At 41.9% G+C, this 16,445-nt stretch overlaps 1 protein-coding gene across 6 annotated transcripts in view; it reads right to left on the bottom strand.

Moving 5' to 3' along the window:
• Positions 1–662: 662 nt before the first annotated feature.
• LOC140251297 (H(+)/Cl(-) exchange transporter 5) overlaps positions 663–16,445 on the bottom strand; it is a 40,437-nt gene continuing 24,654 nt past the window's right edge. For all 6 annotated transcript variants that reach the window (XM_072334870.1, XM_072334872.1, XM_072334871.1 and 3 more), the window contains 11 exons: positions 14,458–14,609; positions 12,410–12,509; positions 10,879–11,063; positions 10,193–10,315; positions 9,398–9,604; positions 8,105–8,185; positions 6,706–7,248; positions 5,718–5,904; positions 4,548–4,946; positions 2,920–3,136; positions 663–1,935 (listed from right to left, as the gene is read on the bottom strand). In XM_072334870.1, the coding sequence (XP_072190971.1) occupies positions 1,845–1,935; positions 2,920–3,136; positions 4,548–4,946; positions 5,718–5,904; positions 6,706–7,248; positions 8,105–8,185; positions 9,398–9,604; positions 10,193–10,315; positions 10,879–11,063; positions 12,410–12,509; positions 14,458–14,609 (2,285 nt within the window). In that variant the 3' untranslated portion in view covers positions 663–1,844. The remainder of the gene's footprint in view (positions 1,936–2,919; positions 3,137–4,547; positions 4,947–5,717; positions 5,905–6,705; positions 7,249–8,104; positions 8,186–9,397; positions 9,605–10,192; positions 10,316–10,878; positions 11,064–12,409; positions 12,510–14,457; positions 14,610–16,445) is intronic.

Genomic DNA, 16,445 nt, shown 5'->3' on the forward strand with positions numbered 1-16,445 from the left:
CACCGGTCTAAGGTTACTGCTGCCTTCCCACAAGCAGTTCCCTCCTTTCCCCTCCTCGATAAGGGGTCTCAGCACAGTGACCAAGTCCAGCATCACATGCTAATGGCTGCTACAGAAATGGGCTGCCTTCTATTCCAAGTACGGATGAGAACTTGTTTTATATCTAAGCAAGTTTAAGACTGAGAATGTTGCCAGCCACCTGTAGCCAGGAGCCCCACGTGCCCACCAAACAGCATTAATCTGTGTGGCACTAACAGCCTCACAATGACAACTCACCACACCTCAGCCTCAACCTGCAGCTCCAGCTCGGGCTGAGCAGCTGGCACCAGGGCCTCTGGGGCCGAGGCTGTACAAAGCACAACACCTGCTTACGTCTGTCCATCAGGAAGCGCAGTCAGATTCCTCACAGTCTTAACCCCTGGCCAGTACCAAACAGCTCAGTTCCTGCCAGATGTACTGACAGTGGTGAGCTCTATTTTCACTAACAAGCCTCAGCCACAGAAGTCTGCTACAGACAGAATCCATTACAAACATAATAACCTCCAAAGGCATTTATATACCTTCAAAATTCCAGTAAACTGTCACCACCATTAACAGAAAATGAATTTGAACAAGGATTTGAGAAGCAGACTTGGAATAGAGCAACTCAAGAACAGGTTACGTTGCTGATAGTGGTCAGGAAAGGTTTTTATTGCATAGTTGTTGGTAAAATGAGACACCAAGCGGTGAAAATACATAAAGTGGCAGTGTTCTCCATACTAGAGCCAGGATCCAAGCCTGAGTTTAGTGCGGGGCTGAGGAGAGGAGCAAGGAACAGAAAATGTATCCATGTAAACATCCCAGGCCCAGGAGTCTCCATTAAGACATCCTCAGCAACATAAGACACTGCTGTTTAAGGAAGAGGTCAACTGTGCAACATCTAATATGATCAAAGTTTACTTGGAAGTGCAGTAAAGCCAGGGCTTTAGGATTCAGTCTTTGCAATTTTAATTACATGCTCAAGAGGAATCAAGAAGAAATCCTTAGGCATATATCAAAACAGAGATGATGACAAGAATACAACTACTAACTCGCCTGCCACCTCCTCATCTGGATTCTCCTAGCAAGCCAGCATTGGAGAATAATTAAATACATTCACAGAAGATTAATCAAAATAAACTTCTTCCCAATCAGAAACCAAACAAAATTTCTAAAAGATTGGTCACCTGGAGATTGGTTTTTTTCCTTCTTTCAGTGAAATATCATCAGCGAGCCAATAGAGATTACTGAGGAGTTAAGCTCTCATATGGGGTTAGTTACAGAGCCACCTGATCTTTTTATAAGGGTGTTTTCCATCACTTTTTGTTTGTTTGGGTGTTTCTGTTCTTTCTTTTATTTTACCAGGTTCTTATTTTCACTAAGTAACTAATTGGGAATACACTGCCCCTGAGTAACAACTGTATCGCTCTGCCACCACCTGAATACTGTGTGCAAAATCGTCCTCCTTCAAAGTTCCTGAAGGTACAAACCTTGTCTTCCCCTACCCACGTTAGTAACAAGAGTTCAAATAAAATAATAAGAAGATATATAATTCTGTAGCATTTTGCTTTTACTCCTTCATGGAATCTTTCCAATGCAACTTCACAAAAGCAATGTAAATAGTCTTTTTTCTTCTAAAAAGAAGATTATTTTTCCACAGACTACGTAGTGCAATTGGTTATCATGTAGAAAAAAAAATAATCTTCAGCTCCATGGAAGGAAACGCTGAAAATAGTTCCAAGGTCTCAATAAAAATAGGAAAGAATATCCAGAATCTTCTATAAAGTATCTTTTGTGTTTAACACACAATACCTACTAGTCTGCCTTTAATTGAAGAGTATAGAATCTGGGTCCTGGTTAGCCAGCTGTGCAATGTGCTTTAGTACATCCTTCTTGGTAATGATCCCAAGCAGTTTCCTAAAAAAAATGAAAACATTTTTAATGCATCAGCACCCAAGGAATGTCTTCTTGCTCTTGTATAACTTCTCCTATGGCAACTATAACGTGTTGCAGTAGCTGAAGCACTTGCATGTATCACAATACTGAAACTTCATGCAAAATACGGTATTTGTCAGCCCCAGCAGACACTCTGCCAAGACATACTAATGATTTCTATTAACACCTACCTGCCTTCTCCAAACAGATGGACCTGAACATCTAGGACTGCATTTTAAGAGCTGTTTCTCTCAGCAGCTCTGGTTTCCAAAGCATAGCTGTTCAGAACACTCATGATAGGAACTAAGACAACCTCTATTGGGAAGTGTTGCTTAACAGTACTATTTTCTGTCAGAAACTGAGAAGAACAACTGGTCCAACTGCAACGCAGTGAAGGACAGGGAGAGAGCTTCCCTTCAGTTTGGCTCTTAAAGGAGTAGATAGCTTGTTCCAATTCTTTGCCCTCATTCCTTCCCACCTCACCAAGCACACTGCTTCTGAATTGATACCACATTGATTTCAAGAGGTGACATGATACACGTGACCAGATTTGTAAGAAAAGGCTGAGAGCTTTTCATTAATTTTAGGTATAGCAAACCCACCGCCATACAGAGCTGTGTCTGACCATTTCAATAGCTGACAGAATTTATGGTACTGTTTCAACTGACAGAGGTTCAAGGGTTCACAACTGTTATTTTCCAGATTACATTTGCCCTCAGGGATACTCAGCTCTACATACTAGAGGCCTCCACTCTCTTGAAGAAGAGGGTCTGACTCAGATCTGGAAGTTTAATCATTGAATGGTTTGAGCTGGACAGGACCTTTAAGGATCATCTAGATCCAAACCCAATGAACTCTTACACTCCTGCATGGAGCTTTCCTGCCATGGTTGAGCTGAACAGCTCAATGACCTTAACTAATCCAGCACGATCCACTGGAACCTCAGGCCCAGGGCTACCTTCTTACCCATTGTGAGTAACGAGGCACTGACGCAATCCAAGCTTGCGAAATATATCCACAACGATTTCCATAGGAGTTTGGTCTGTCACTGTGAAAGGACTGAGGTCCAGGATGCTCCTGAGTTTCAGCATAGAGGGGGAGCTTGGAGGCAGTGGAGGAGAGTGGTCAGTGAAATAAATAATTGAAGTGCTAACAATTCCATCCTGCTTCTTCCGGGCATTTTCTGGAAGAAGAAATATTTGATTAAATATCATCCCTCCTTTCCTTTTTCTAAATGGAAGAGCTTACCTTTTTCTCTTCACCACACTGAGATGGCCTTAGAGGTTCATTTATGTTTCTCAAGACATGTACCTAATGACCCAAGTAGTGACATGATTCCATTCTCTTTTCTAATCTCTAAGGACTTCAAAGCTTCACCATAAGGATAAACTCAGCACACCAGTGCTTTGCTTAATGACGAGCCAGTGTATTTCAGCATTTTGCTCCAGCCAAAAGGATACAATTTTAGATACAGCATATTTTCACCTCCAGAAATAATAACTGCTGCATGTGTTTTCCATTCAGAGAACACGCATGGTGGTAACTGTTATGTAAATGCAAGTTCTGGAGATCTTTAACTCACCAGTTTAAGAGCAGGTAAATAAAACAATTTGTCCTTTCACCAGTCACTGCTGTGGGTCCCAGCAGAGTAGCTAAAGAAGTATTTTTAAGTACTAACCAGAGTCAAGAATAGAAAAAAAAAAAACATGAAAATGGTGTTAAGAACCTGATACCACTCAGATATCCACACTGGTGCATTGCTGCTTAATCCCGCTACTCGGACAATCTGGATGTCTGCTGTACTGCTGTTTCAATTTGATATTTACATTCCAAGACTCAATGGGCAGGGAAAAATGTGGCATCCAAAACACCAGACTTCATATTTAAAGCAGGCTGTCCCATTTTCTATGGGGAAAATATTATTTTTAAAGGAGTCCCAAGAGATTCATAACAACACAAACCCAAGAATTCATGGTCATACCACAAAAACAGCCCAACAAAAGAAAGGAAATGTCCATAATTATATGTTACTGCGCTTCTTCTGTATTTTATTTCACTTGGTCATAAGCATTTGGCCCATATGCATTAGAAGAGCAATACTTGCATGCTCCAAAAGTACGTACTGTACGTCCTTAAACTGAGATTGAAAACCTACCTTGAAAGAACACACAGGGTTGATTCACAGCTGTAGGCAACTTATTATAAGAAGTATTCTATCTCTCCTATAGTATATAGACAGCTCAGGACCAAAACTTCTTCTCACCATCCATACAACAGACATCAAGCCTGTGTTACAACAGTGCATTAAACCACACACTGGAGAACACACCACAGAGCTCAACACAACTCATGTTTCACTAGGTTTATGAATTCAGCACAGCCATACTAACTGCACTGGTCAAGCTGTGCTGTCCTTCAAGCTCAATGGACACAAACCCCACACTGCTGAGGGATGGAGATGCAGGCTTCTGTAAGTACAGCCACCATCACTACTGACTCAAAAATGTGAAGTAAATTAAGAGTTGGTGCTACTTGAAGGCCTAACTGCACTCTGCACCATTTATCCTTAGAGCATCTTACTTCCTTGCACGTACCAATTGAAATGATGAGGTCTCTCCTGAGGACAAATCCAACAAGCCTTTGGGACTCCCGTGACACCACCACTGGATAGCCACTGTATGTGGTTTCATTGATTATGGTCTCAATGTCTTCTACTGACATGCTGTCCTGAGTGATGACAGTCAGAGGAGGATCATTCCTCCGTGGCCTCATTACATCCATTGCAAGTGTCTTGTGTGAGAACTCTTCCTTGGCTTCCAAGAAAGGATAGCCATTGAGGCGTATATGGGCATCATAAATGCCTTCCCGCCCAATAGCATCTGCCACCCACTTGCTGGTCATGGCTGCTGCCATCAGAGGAACTATGTATTCCAGTCCACCAGTGAGCTCAAACATAATGACCACTAGTGACACAGTCATCCGGGTCACCCCACCTACAAAAAAAAACACAGAAAGACAAAAGACATAAACATAGTTAATGGAGATTTACAGCCAGGAGAGCTGCCCTGACATTTACTAGAGCCATCCTTCCAGAGATGACATTAATTTCAATTCAGGCAACAGGACATACCTCAGTGTCACATGTCCTTTGATTGCACATCATCTCAATTACAGAGCTCTGTCAATGTAGTTTATCTGTTCTAAACTTATTTCTTAAGGCCATATATTATATCAAAACACTTCCTAGTGCCAATTTGCTGTTACTTAGCATGAAATTTAGCTAGCTGCAAAATAGTCTGGTCATGACATAAAATGGCCTTACAAATAACAACCATAAAGAGATTCATGAGCTGATCTCTATGACAGACTACACACAAAGGTCAAGTGGCATCCTGACATCCCCTGCCTGCTATCATTAATTTTCCTAACAGCAAGGCTTCCCTATATGGAAATCTCAAGTCCCTGGCCAGTCTCACTTGTTCTAGCTACACACGCAGGAGATTCCCCACTGAAATTTATCACGTCCAATGATACATTGATGCCAGTAAAAGAATGCAAACAGGATGAGAAACACATTAGATGCTATCCTATGACGTTCCCTGTTCTTGAGATCAAGCCAGTTTTTTTGTTTGTTTTTGCTGTTTGTTTGTTTTTTCTTTAAACACAGACTACAAGAACATCATCAGCATTTCACTACTATGCAATCACATAAGCAACCAAGACTCAAGCTTGCACTAGAACTTCAAGAGACATCTCTTGCTTACCTAGACATGCTGCAGCCCCAACCATTGCATACAGGCCGGGAGTGATACAGTCAGCTCCTTGACTGCACCAGCCACTGAAGATGATCCAGTCATGGTGGTAAAATGCCAACTGCTCCATTGCTACCCCTAGCAACCTGCCTGCTATAGCACCGACTGCCATGCTGGGGATGAAGAGACCCGAAGGGACCTACGAAAAAACACATCAGGACATACGGTATTTCTCTGGGAAAGAGCATCCAAAGACTAGTGGCACTCAGAAGTTTAAATCAAGACTGATTTTGAGGTTACCCTAAAGTTAAAATTGGCAGGGATGCCATGCCCCATCACTTCTGCCTGTTCAGCACCAAAGAAGTGGTGAGAGAACGCCTCCTTGTGTCCTTGAACTGAACAAACAACAGCACTGAGAGCTCCAAATGCTGTCCTTACTGAAACAACACATTCCAAGACCTCTGTAACAGAATTTGAATGTACATCTTTCTGAGCAGGAGAAACAGCCATACATCAGCTTAGCATGAAATAGAATAAGCTAAAACTCCCCCACAACATTCCCTTATGCCTTTCCAACTACATGAGTACTTATTTACGGAATTCACAGGATTCTCCCACTCTGCTGGCTTCATGTCACTTTGCAATTAGAAAAGGAGGTATACAGGGGAAGCATCAAAAAGGCTTAAGGAGAGACAATTTAGAAGTACTTGGTGTTTGGAACACAGGTTATGAATCCATGACCCAGCAGTTTGGTCTAGCGGTCACACACAGGATAAAAGGTGTCTACTAATCCCAGTTACTAACAACAGAACAAATAATTGCAGTCTATCACCCCTCAAAAAGCACAGTTTTTTAGGTGTTTTTTCCCCCTTTTTAATGGGACTTGGGGAAAAAAAAAAAGTAAACTTACTGGGCAAGTTAAAAAAAAAACAACAAAAACCTCTAAGGAGCAGAATTCCTGCACAGGGTGAAAAGAACATCTTCCACAGGTAATTCTCACCTTCATGCCAAAGGTGAAGATAGTGATGAAGACTTTCATTATAAGGGCCAAAGCTAGCTGCCACATGGCTGTGTAAACTCCTGGGCCAGCAGCTCGGTCAGGCAAGTCATCCCCTTTGGTGCTGTTGAAATCATTCACGTACTCGCAGAGCTTGGAAGAGTCCAAAATCCCACAGTCATTGAAGAGTTCAGAGATCAGCTCGCTGGTACTCATTCTGGTGTACTCATTTGGGAAGGCCAGGATGGCCGTGATGGCAGTCACTACAAACACCTCGAGCACGGGGTATTTACCAAGCTTGGTTGTCTTGCGCCGCCTGCACCAGGCAATGTTGCTGCGAATGAAGAAAGCTCCCCAAAGCCCACCAAAAATTCCCAAAAGGATGAATGGTACAAGCTCCAGAAGATGCCACGGCATGTGGAACTCCACATAGAAGAGAACCAGGCGGCTGTTCCCAAAAGGATTGATGGAACGCAGAGTAAATGCAGCTACCAGAGCAGCAAAGAACGAGCGCCACAGTGTCTTGAGAGGAAAATAGTAACTGACCTAAAAAGGAAAAACAAAGCAGATTTAGTCACTTGACACAACACTGATTGCTGCCCTGTAACAAAACCACTATTGCATGAACTACAAAGCAAGGACTGAGACTGGTGTTCACTGGGTACATACTTTCTCCTTCAGATGAGCACTCCAGATTTGATTTTGAGCGACCCTTGACACAGACAGATCACAGCAACCAGGATGTACCTTGGTCTGCACACATTTTCAGTGTAGCAAATGCTCTCTATGGTCCCTTAAGCAGAAACAACTTACTCAGATAAATCACTACAAATCAGCTACAAGCTGAATTTGGAGAAGTATTTGTCTTGCATGCTCACAAAGTCCAGAAATGCCAAGCAATTGTGTGTGCCATAGCAGCTATTACAGCTATTATTGCTCAGCTGAGCAAAGCCATCCCATTCTTTCTCTGAGTTAAGCCCTGAAGACAGAAGTGATGATCCATTTCATGTCTGAATCAAAACTTCACTTGATGAGCAAGGTAAATTTGTTGTGAGGCAGCCTGTGACAGAGCTGACAGCAGACATACAGAAAACATGAAAGAAGCTGTAGCTGTGAGCAGTGTTGGTGAGCATGGACAGGTCGGGGAAATCTAGCAGGTTTACTGCAAAGCTAGAGAAATACATAATCCAAAATAAGTTCTCCAGCACCCATAAGAATTACCTGGATCCCCAGTAAAGCTTAGGTTGCTTGGCAGACTTTTTAAATATACCACAAGTCAGTATTCAACAGGGTTTCCTTTCCACACCCAAGTAGTTATGAGTGGAGTGTATTTTCAAACCAGCAGAGTCAGTTCTTGCAATAAAACAGCTCATGAAGAGCTAATAGAAAATGCTGATGTTACCTCTTCCAGACTAAAGAGCACTCCTCCAATCGGTGCACCAAAAGCTACAGACACACCAGCAGCTGCAGCTGCTGATAAAACCTGCAAGAAAAACAAGTCAGTCACACATTTTCAATTTCCCCATCAAAAAACTTTCCACTTTTTTGTTAGATGTCTTTACTTAAGAAAAAAAAAGTGCAAATATATCTGCAATCACTACAGAAAAAGCTTGTCTGATCTGCTTTAAAGGCAAGAGGGAACAAATGGAGTGAGCTGACTTCTGTAATTCCTAAGCAGCTAAAACAAAACCAGAAACAATTAACATTTAAGCAGTTCAACTCCTAAATTAGTAGAACCAAAATCAATTGCAATTACCATATTCTATTTGACCTGTTTTCACTTGTGCTTTCACCTCACATGAAGCTCTACTTAAAAAGAATGTCTTTAGTAGTTTTATGTCCTCCTTGTATCTTTGAGGGAGTCAACACTTCTTCCCAAATTAGTGTTGTCCACAGATTTTCTTAGTGTCTTTTCCTATTCTGCACCATGTGATTGACGAAAACACTGAAGAGCCTTGGCCTGCTGAGCCCCGCTAATGATGGCCTGCTCTAATTCCATAAACTATGAGCCTTGACTCCTCAGTTAATTGTCCACCCATCACATTATGCTTTTGTTGAGCTGTATGCTGTATATTTAGTCTAGAAAGACACCATTAAAAACAGTATAAAAAGTTTTGCTGAAACCTAAAAGTATGACATCAGCTGGCTTCCCTTGGTCAACCAGATGGGTAACCTTGCCCTAAAAGGAGAGTAAGTTTGTTAACCAGTGACCAATGACTGCATTATCTTTTCCTTTTTCACAGAACAATCTTCTCCATAATTCTGCCAGGCACCAAAGTGAGACTGGCAGACTTTCATTTAGCAGTGTCATCTTTGCTGCCCTTCTTGAAAACTGGGACAACATTTGCCATATCTAGTCAACTGACACTTCTCCACAATCTCAGGATGACTGGAAAGTAATTGAGAGGTTTTGCAGTGAATATCAAACAGCACTTTGAGTACACTGGGATGAATCCCATCAGTCCCATCATAGACTTATATGCATCCAGCTGCAGCAGCAAAATCTCACATAAACTCAGGGCTGCCTGGAATTTATCATTACTGCAGTCACAGTCCTCCAACTCAGAGCTCCAGTGGTCCCAAAGCCCATCACTGCCATTGAAGACAGGCAAAGAAAGCATTAAACATTTCTGCTATGTCTATGTCCCTACTACAACCTCAGTGTTCTTGATAAAATATCACCACATCATTTTACCTCTCTGCGCTTCGCTTCGTTCTTCCTGTATTTGGTGAAGAGATGGCACAGGATGTTTCCACAGCAGCAGGCAACGTGCACCAGGGGGCCCTCTTTTCCCAGGCTCAGGCCAGAGGACACAGCCAACACTAAGGTAATGGTTTTGATGATCAGCGTCCACTTGCCCAGGTAGCCTCTAATGATGAAACCACTTAAGATAGTTTTGATCTGGAAGTCAAGCACACAGAGCTCTACAGGCTTTCATTCAAGCCCTGGTCAGAGCTCCCAATTTGCTAGGCAAAGCCACTCCTGCCTTAGCTTTCCACTATAGTTTTCAGAGTCCCTCCCTCCCCAGCTATCAAAGGTAACACACAGTCAGTAAGAATAGATATTCTTATATATGCTAAGACAGAAATAGCCCTTCTAGCCTTTCCTTCAGGCTGCTTTTCCTAGCAAAAAAAAAAAAAAAAAACAAACCCAAAACCTGACGCTGCTTTTCTGGTCTGTCTTCCACAAATAGCACACTTTTGTCCTGTAGTAAATTTTGGCATTTACTTTCAGTAAATTTATTTTAGTTTTTGAAGAGATTATATGAAGACTTAAGAACTAGATATGTTTCAGTAGCACAGTTTGAAAAACAAAAAACAACACCAAACATATATCAAGTCACCATATGTCTCTAGTATTTAAGCACTATTCCACAGACTGCAAATGTAATCTTTCAATTACCCCACCTTAAAAACAAACAAAAAGCCAACACATCAAAAACACATACCCAAAAAAATAAATCAACCCCACACCTTCATTCTCACTCACCTCTGGGATTCCCGAGCCACAGGCATAAGGAGCAAAGCCCTTCACAAGTAACACAGCGAGAAGGGAGAATAACAAAGCCCAGATAACATACATGAAGTAGTTCAGAATATATGCAAAAGCCCCCTGAAATGCAGACAAAGTTAACCAATTTCAATTAAGCTTACATCAAACCAGGGCACTGAAACAAGCACACAGAAATAGCAGGTAACCTCAAATACAGTTATCATCAGGTCAAAAGAACAGGAATTGCAGTAAGTCTGCAGTTCCAAGGACAAGTTGCACGTGCTGAATTAGAGCACTGTGAGCCAACCATTCCAAAAGCCATTATATGAAACTGCAAACAAGGTACACAAACACTGTCCCAGTCAAGCTGGCTGCTCTACTGGATAAAGTTGCTAGAAACACAAGATTTAAGTTTGTCTCACAGTCCTTTAAAATGGCTGTGGGAAAAACACCCTCCAAGCTGCAAGTTTCAAACTAAAGCAGAGCATTTGCGAATGCATTAAGGTTTTGATGCCCCACTGAGGACAACACATAACCTACCTACTGAAAAACCCCAGAATTCAAAGTTAAACCAGTGAAACACCCAATTTGCACTTCTAGCACATACAAACAGACCATACTAAGACAGTGCAGGTTGGGAAATGGAATATTCAGCAGTGGAAGTATTTCTAGTCACACATTACCTCTCCGTGGCCAATAATAAGCTGTGACCAGCTCATCCATTCAGGACACTTGTCTCGGTCTGTAAAGGTTGTATTGGACTTCCAGCAGCAGTGCTCATGGTTAAACCAGAAGCCTGCTAAACACACTCCTTCTTTCAAATCTGTCATCCAGTGGGCGGAAATGTCTATCAGACCTGCTAAGGAACCTAGTTTAGAAAAAATGAAAATTAATAGTAAGCATCTGATGCAGACTCAGGTATCTGAGAGTCTCTGTTTTGTTTTACTCTGCCCCTACTTTGACTTACCTACCAGTAACTAAAGCAGCACTGTTATATTTTTGTATATTTTTGCCTATAATTGTATTTTATTCAATTACTGTTATTTACAGAGCTAAAGGGAGGATTTGCTTAAGTCTATACTGAAAAGAAGGTCACAAAACAAAGCATGGCTAACAATATTTCCAAGGTTAGCCACAGCAAACTGCAGTAAAAAATTCACTCTAAGTCACTAGATATTAATTATTCTCCGTTACATGGAATTAAATATAGCATGAAAATTAGTTGGATACAGTGAGGGATCTGACTTATCATGTTTCTGGAGAACATAAAACATGTCACTGGTCTCCAGCACAAGTTAGAGTAACAACACTAAGACTGGACAAGGAATAACTCTGAAGTGGAATAAAGCATTGCCAATCCCAATTAAAAAACAAAAAGCACTCAGTAAGGAAAGTAATTTTCATTGCATAAGAGGAAGCTTCAAAGTAATTTTCTGTTTTTCTATTAAGAATATCTCCCACAGCATCCCACAAGGCAAAAAGCATAATCATCTCAGTTCTCAGGTAAAGTGACACATCAGCACAGAGGCCAGGAATACAGACCTCTGATCTGTAGCAGTAAATCCTAGTATATGCTCCAGAGGTAACATTTAGCATATCTTCCAGTTAATGAAAAACTCACTAGCAGCTTTTCTATGTAAATATTAACAGAAGATTTAATATCGTCCCTCATGTTGAAAGTCTAGCTGCCTTCTACCAAGAAGATCTGCATCCAGCTGAGCTATTTCTTTTGCACTTGGGTCCAAAGTTTCCTTCAGAACTAATTTAAATGGGCTCAGTCAACTGCTGAAAGAAACCTGACTTCCCAAGAAACACCTCTCACCTTTTATTCTCAAGAAGAGTGAGGAGGAAAAAAAGCACCTTGCTAGCATTCCTTGGCATCAGCTTCTCCAGTGTTAATAAAGAGCATTCAAAGATTATTTACATCCTAACACTACTTCCCTCTGATCTAGACTATTTCAGAGCTATGTACTAGCAGCAAATGAAGAACAGTGCCCAGGACAATTTTCTATCAGAGTTTTCTTACCTTGCCATTTGCAGAAAAAGAACCTCAGAGCATTTAGAAGTAATTCTCCTTAAACTGCAAAGCAGTAGCAGAGCAACAAGCATCAGTGCAGTCCCTCAACCCTTGCTTCTTGGACAAAACTTCCTGTTCTAATAATACATCAGAGCTGATGCAAGGAATTGATGTTTAAAATTAAGGTTTGTTCTTACCTGCCAACAACCCAATGAACAACATCAACAACCAGCCAGAAAAGGCATCGCTCACACTGTGTATCAGAGCCCACGTCGACTCTTTACTTCTGCTGGTAATCTAGAAGAAAAGGTTATCAAATAAGAAGAAACCAGTCTAATTTATTTTGGTGTAAGCACTCTGAGATACACATGGTGACATAAGTAGTGAAAGCACCCCTACCATTCAAAACAAAAGCTATCACAGTATATTCTGTTTTGAGGGGAAAGAGGAAAAATGTCAGAAAGCGGCTGCATTGGGAGCTGGCATAGGGCCATACGGCTCTGATCAGGACACAAACAAGAACAGATATAGGGTACTTCCACTTATCCTGGTATGAATACAAATATTCACATAACATTTTCCTCCTAAATGTCTCCTGCATAAAAAGCAAATAAAATTCATCTCTTAGCCTATAAAAATTATTACTTGCTAGCAATATCAAGCTGCTAGTAGCTTGATGCCACAAGCAAATCAGAATGTTTACAGGGCCCTCTGAACACTTTGCCCCCAGCAACTTATCTGTGCTGCCTTCCAGTATGGATACCACACCAACTGAGGAAGCAGTTGTTGTCACCAACTTTCCTGTGGTTTCCAGCTGCTCCCTCAATATCTCTAAGGAGTAGTAGTATTATCTATTAGCAGGCAGGCTGAAAACCACCAGAGTTTGGAAATGACTTATGAGGTCTAGAAGTAATGTGTGCTGATTGCTCTTGCAAGCCTCAGGACAGAGTTCCTCACAGGCTCTGGCCTGGTCTGCCTGTGATAGACAGTGATGGCTGCCTCCTGCCAGCCCTGTCAGTCTGACTGTGCCTGACAGCAGCACAAAGAGGCAAGCAACAGCTACTGTGTGCCTGCTGCCTTGCCTCCTTTCATAATACAAGCATTCTGGTACACCATCATTATTCCCAGATGAAAAGACACATTGAGGAAAACAACTAATGCTCACTAAAACGAGGAAGAATCCTTTCATTCACAATGATTTTCCTTGTTTTTTTTCCTCCAGATTTTGTCTTTCAAATACTGCACTGTTCATCAGCATCACAGCTATTGAATGAAGGTGAGGGCTCAGGCAGTAGACAAAACTACTGCCCTGATAATGGCTTTTATTTGACCAATGTACACATTTCTTTGGCCAGCTTAATTTCTAGCTCTACCCAATTTCAATTTCTTGACATTTCCTTAACTACACATCCTTCTGTAAATAGGAAATAGATTGTCCTGTTGCAAACTTACACATACATCGTTTTTGTATATGTCTGTGTGCATGGGTGTATGTGTGAAAAGATTTGGGGATCTGTACACAGAATGCACAGATAGGAACTTTTAGGGGGGTGAACAGCAAGTACTGAGCTTGGAGCCTCTTAGTTGGGTGTGTACTTGCAAAAGTGAAGGCATTACATTGTATTCCCACACACAGAGCAGCAGGGATTTAAATAATCATAAATTGCTTTGAAAGGCCCAAAAAATAAAACATTACAGAATATTCTGGCAAGTAAACAGACAAGTTTAGTTCAGTCATCGCTCTCCAAGAACTCCACCAGCAAGGGCTTCTCATGAACCAGGAGCACACTGGGGACACTGGTACTTCATTTAAAAAACATCCCTTGCTTTCTAAGCAGATTCCTTTAATTGCTGACAACAGTGAAGTCCTAAAAGCAGAATTTGTTCCACCGTTTTCAACCATGCAGCACAAATTTCAGTAGGAAAAGCATCATTCAGAAGAGCATCCCATTTCTTTATCAATAAGCACTGTGTATAACAGGATCATGGGTGCTTATGTTGTTCCATATAATCCATGGAATAGTAATATAATTCTTCCAAATAATGCATAAGTCTTCTATGAGCAGGACGATATGTTTTGCTATGCTTCAGAATTGAGCAAATTTGATACGGTATAAGAAAACCCTCCACCCTAAATATTTCTCTTGCAAATGGCTTCCTATTAACGTCATCAGAATTAAGATGAGTTCCAAGCAAGTTAAATCTTCTGCCTTAAGTGCTAACAAGGAATAGTTAAAAATGTTACCTCTCTGTGCCTGTCCCGGTCCCTGGACTTCTCTCGCACCCAATCTATCGTGTTGAAATCTTCATAGGTTCCCACACCAGGAAGTGGTTCCTCCAGAAAATCCATCATTTTGCTTGCACCGTTCATCCCTCCTCCATTATATGAGGTAAAACCTGGTGGGAACGTAAGGGAGAAAAACTGAGCATTTCTTAGTTTTCCCTCTTCAGGAAAAGCTTTAAAAAAAAAAAACTTCTTCAAAATACTGACTTAGGTGAAGCTATAGAAATTTGGGGAATTAATCAGTTTATCAGCTATTCCTTTAGCTAAACGTAACAATTAAGAATCCCAGGGATAACTGCCCAGCATCTGTACATACTCCCCCAGCTCCAGCATGTCATACAGAGAAGGGCTCATTCCTGGAAAGATCTGTTGAGGAAGCACCAAAGTAAACCAGCATCTAGATGTAAGTTTTCCCTAAATCCAGGGTATATCATGGCTGTATTTTGTTACTTGAGGAAAGTGAGAGGAGAAACTGAGTATTTAAAACCTCCAGCAGAACTGAAGGAATCCCTGGGTGATCCAGAGCAAGACTAAAGCAGGAACCAAATCAGGACTACAAAGGGGAGAAATGGGAAGCAAATGACTGCCTCCCAGACTTCGCTTGAGCAGTGCACATGAAGCAGAGAGAAAGCAATCAAGGCTTGAGAAGAGCCATGCCTTCCTTCCCCTGCTACCTAAAGAGTTTGCAGTCTCTCTTCAGGTCCAATAAGCCCTGTCAATGACAAATCACTTGACCTTCTGTCTACTCTGCTCCAGCCCATGAAAGATGATGTTGAATATGGATGTTCCCAAACTTCTGGTCACAAGACAGTCTCTTCACAGTTGGGAGTGCAGACCAAGAGGTTGCAGAGGGCAATGTAAATGTAATGTGGAAAGCTAATCACTTGCACTGTGACAAGGGTTGGCCTAGTTCTTCTGAAGGCATACAAAAGCTGTGCAGAGTAAATCACTGCTCCAAAGCAAAACTCCCTAAGCATCATTCTCCCAGTTCCAACATCCTCTGCCATGGAAAAAAAAATTAGTCCTGGACCCCATCACAAAAAGGAGGTTCAACCCAGTGGATTAGTGTTGCCTTTGTATCCAGAAGCCAGGCCCCTGCCTTATTCCTAGCCCATCCCTCTGCTGCATGCCTCCTACTCCTCAAAGCTCCACATCCACCGGCCAATGACCACTCACACCACAGGGCTCTTAGGAGCTTCCCTCTTATGTACAACAGCTAGAAGCAAGTGTCAGAAAGCTAAGCAGCAACCCCTGGACCACCACTATGGCCTCTACACAGATCACTCACTGACATTTCTGGTACAGGTGGTCAACCAGTGCTGTCTAACAAGCTCTACTGGCCAAATCCAAAGGACATTTTTCAGTCAGTGGGAACAGAGACCTTCAGTTGAAACACTTAATAACGAATGCCTATTAAGTCAGATACAGGATCAATTTCATTGCCATGCAATGTTGTGGATGACAGGAGAGCTTTGTCATTCTAAAAGCTGCAAGGATACACCAGCACACGTGGATCAAGGCAAGACAGGCCCACAGCAAGGGTGATGGTAGAGGAGGGAGGAGGTGAACTGCCTGAAAGCACTGGGGTCAGGGAGTACAGAGAGAAGAAATCCTGCCCAGCATCCTGCCCTCCTCATTGCCCTGCCAAAGAAAAATGCCACTGAGCAGAAAAGCAGCAGAACAGAGCTACCCTTAGAGTTTCCCTGCAGAAGCCCAAGATCCCAGTGGGTTTCACTGCCCTGGAAAATGCAATTAAAATTCTTCCACATGGAAAACATTCATACATCTATTCCTGCTTTCACTTGCTCCTAAAACAAAATATTAACATCCTCCTAAAGAAACTTTAGAAACACCATTAATGTCACACTTAGTGCTTGTTCCTCTAAAGCCGTGTTTCTTAAAGCCCTATTCAAGCAGTCTGAAGGTGATGAAATGCCTGGGCAATTGGG

This window comes from Excalfactoria chinensis, chromosome 4 (genome assembly GCF_039878825.1).
Source record: "Excalfactoria chinensis isolate bCotChi1 chromosome 4, bCotChi1.hap2, whole genome shotgun sequence".
In the NCBI taxonomy this organism is placed as follows: Eukaryota; Metazoa; Chordata; class Aves; order Galliformes; family Phasianidae; genus Excalfactoria; species Excalfactoria chinensis.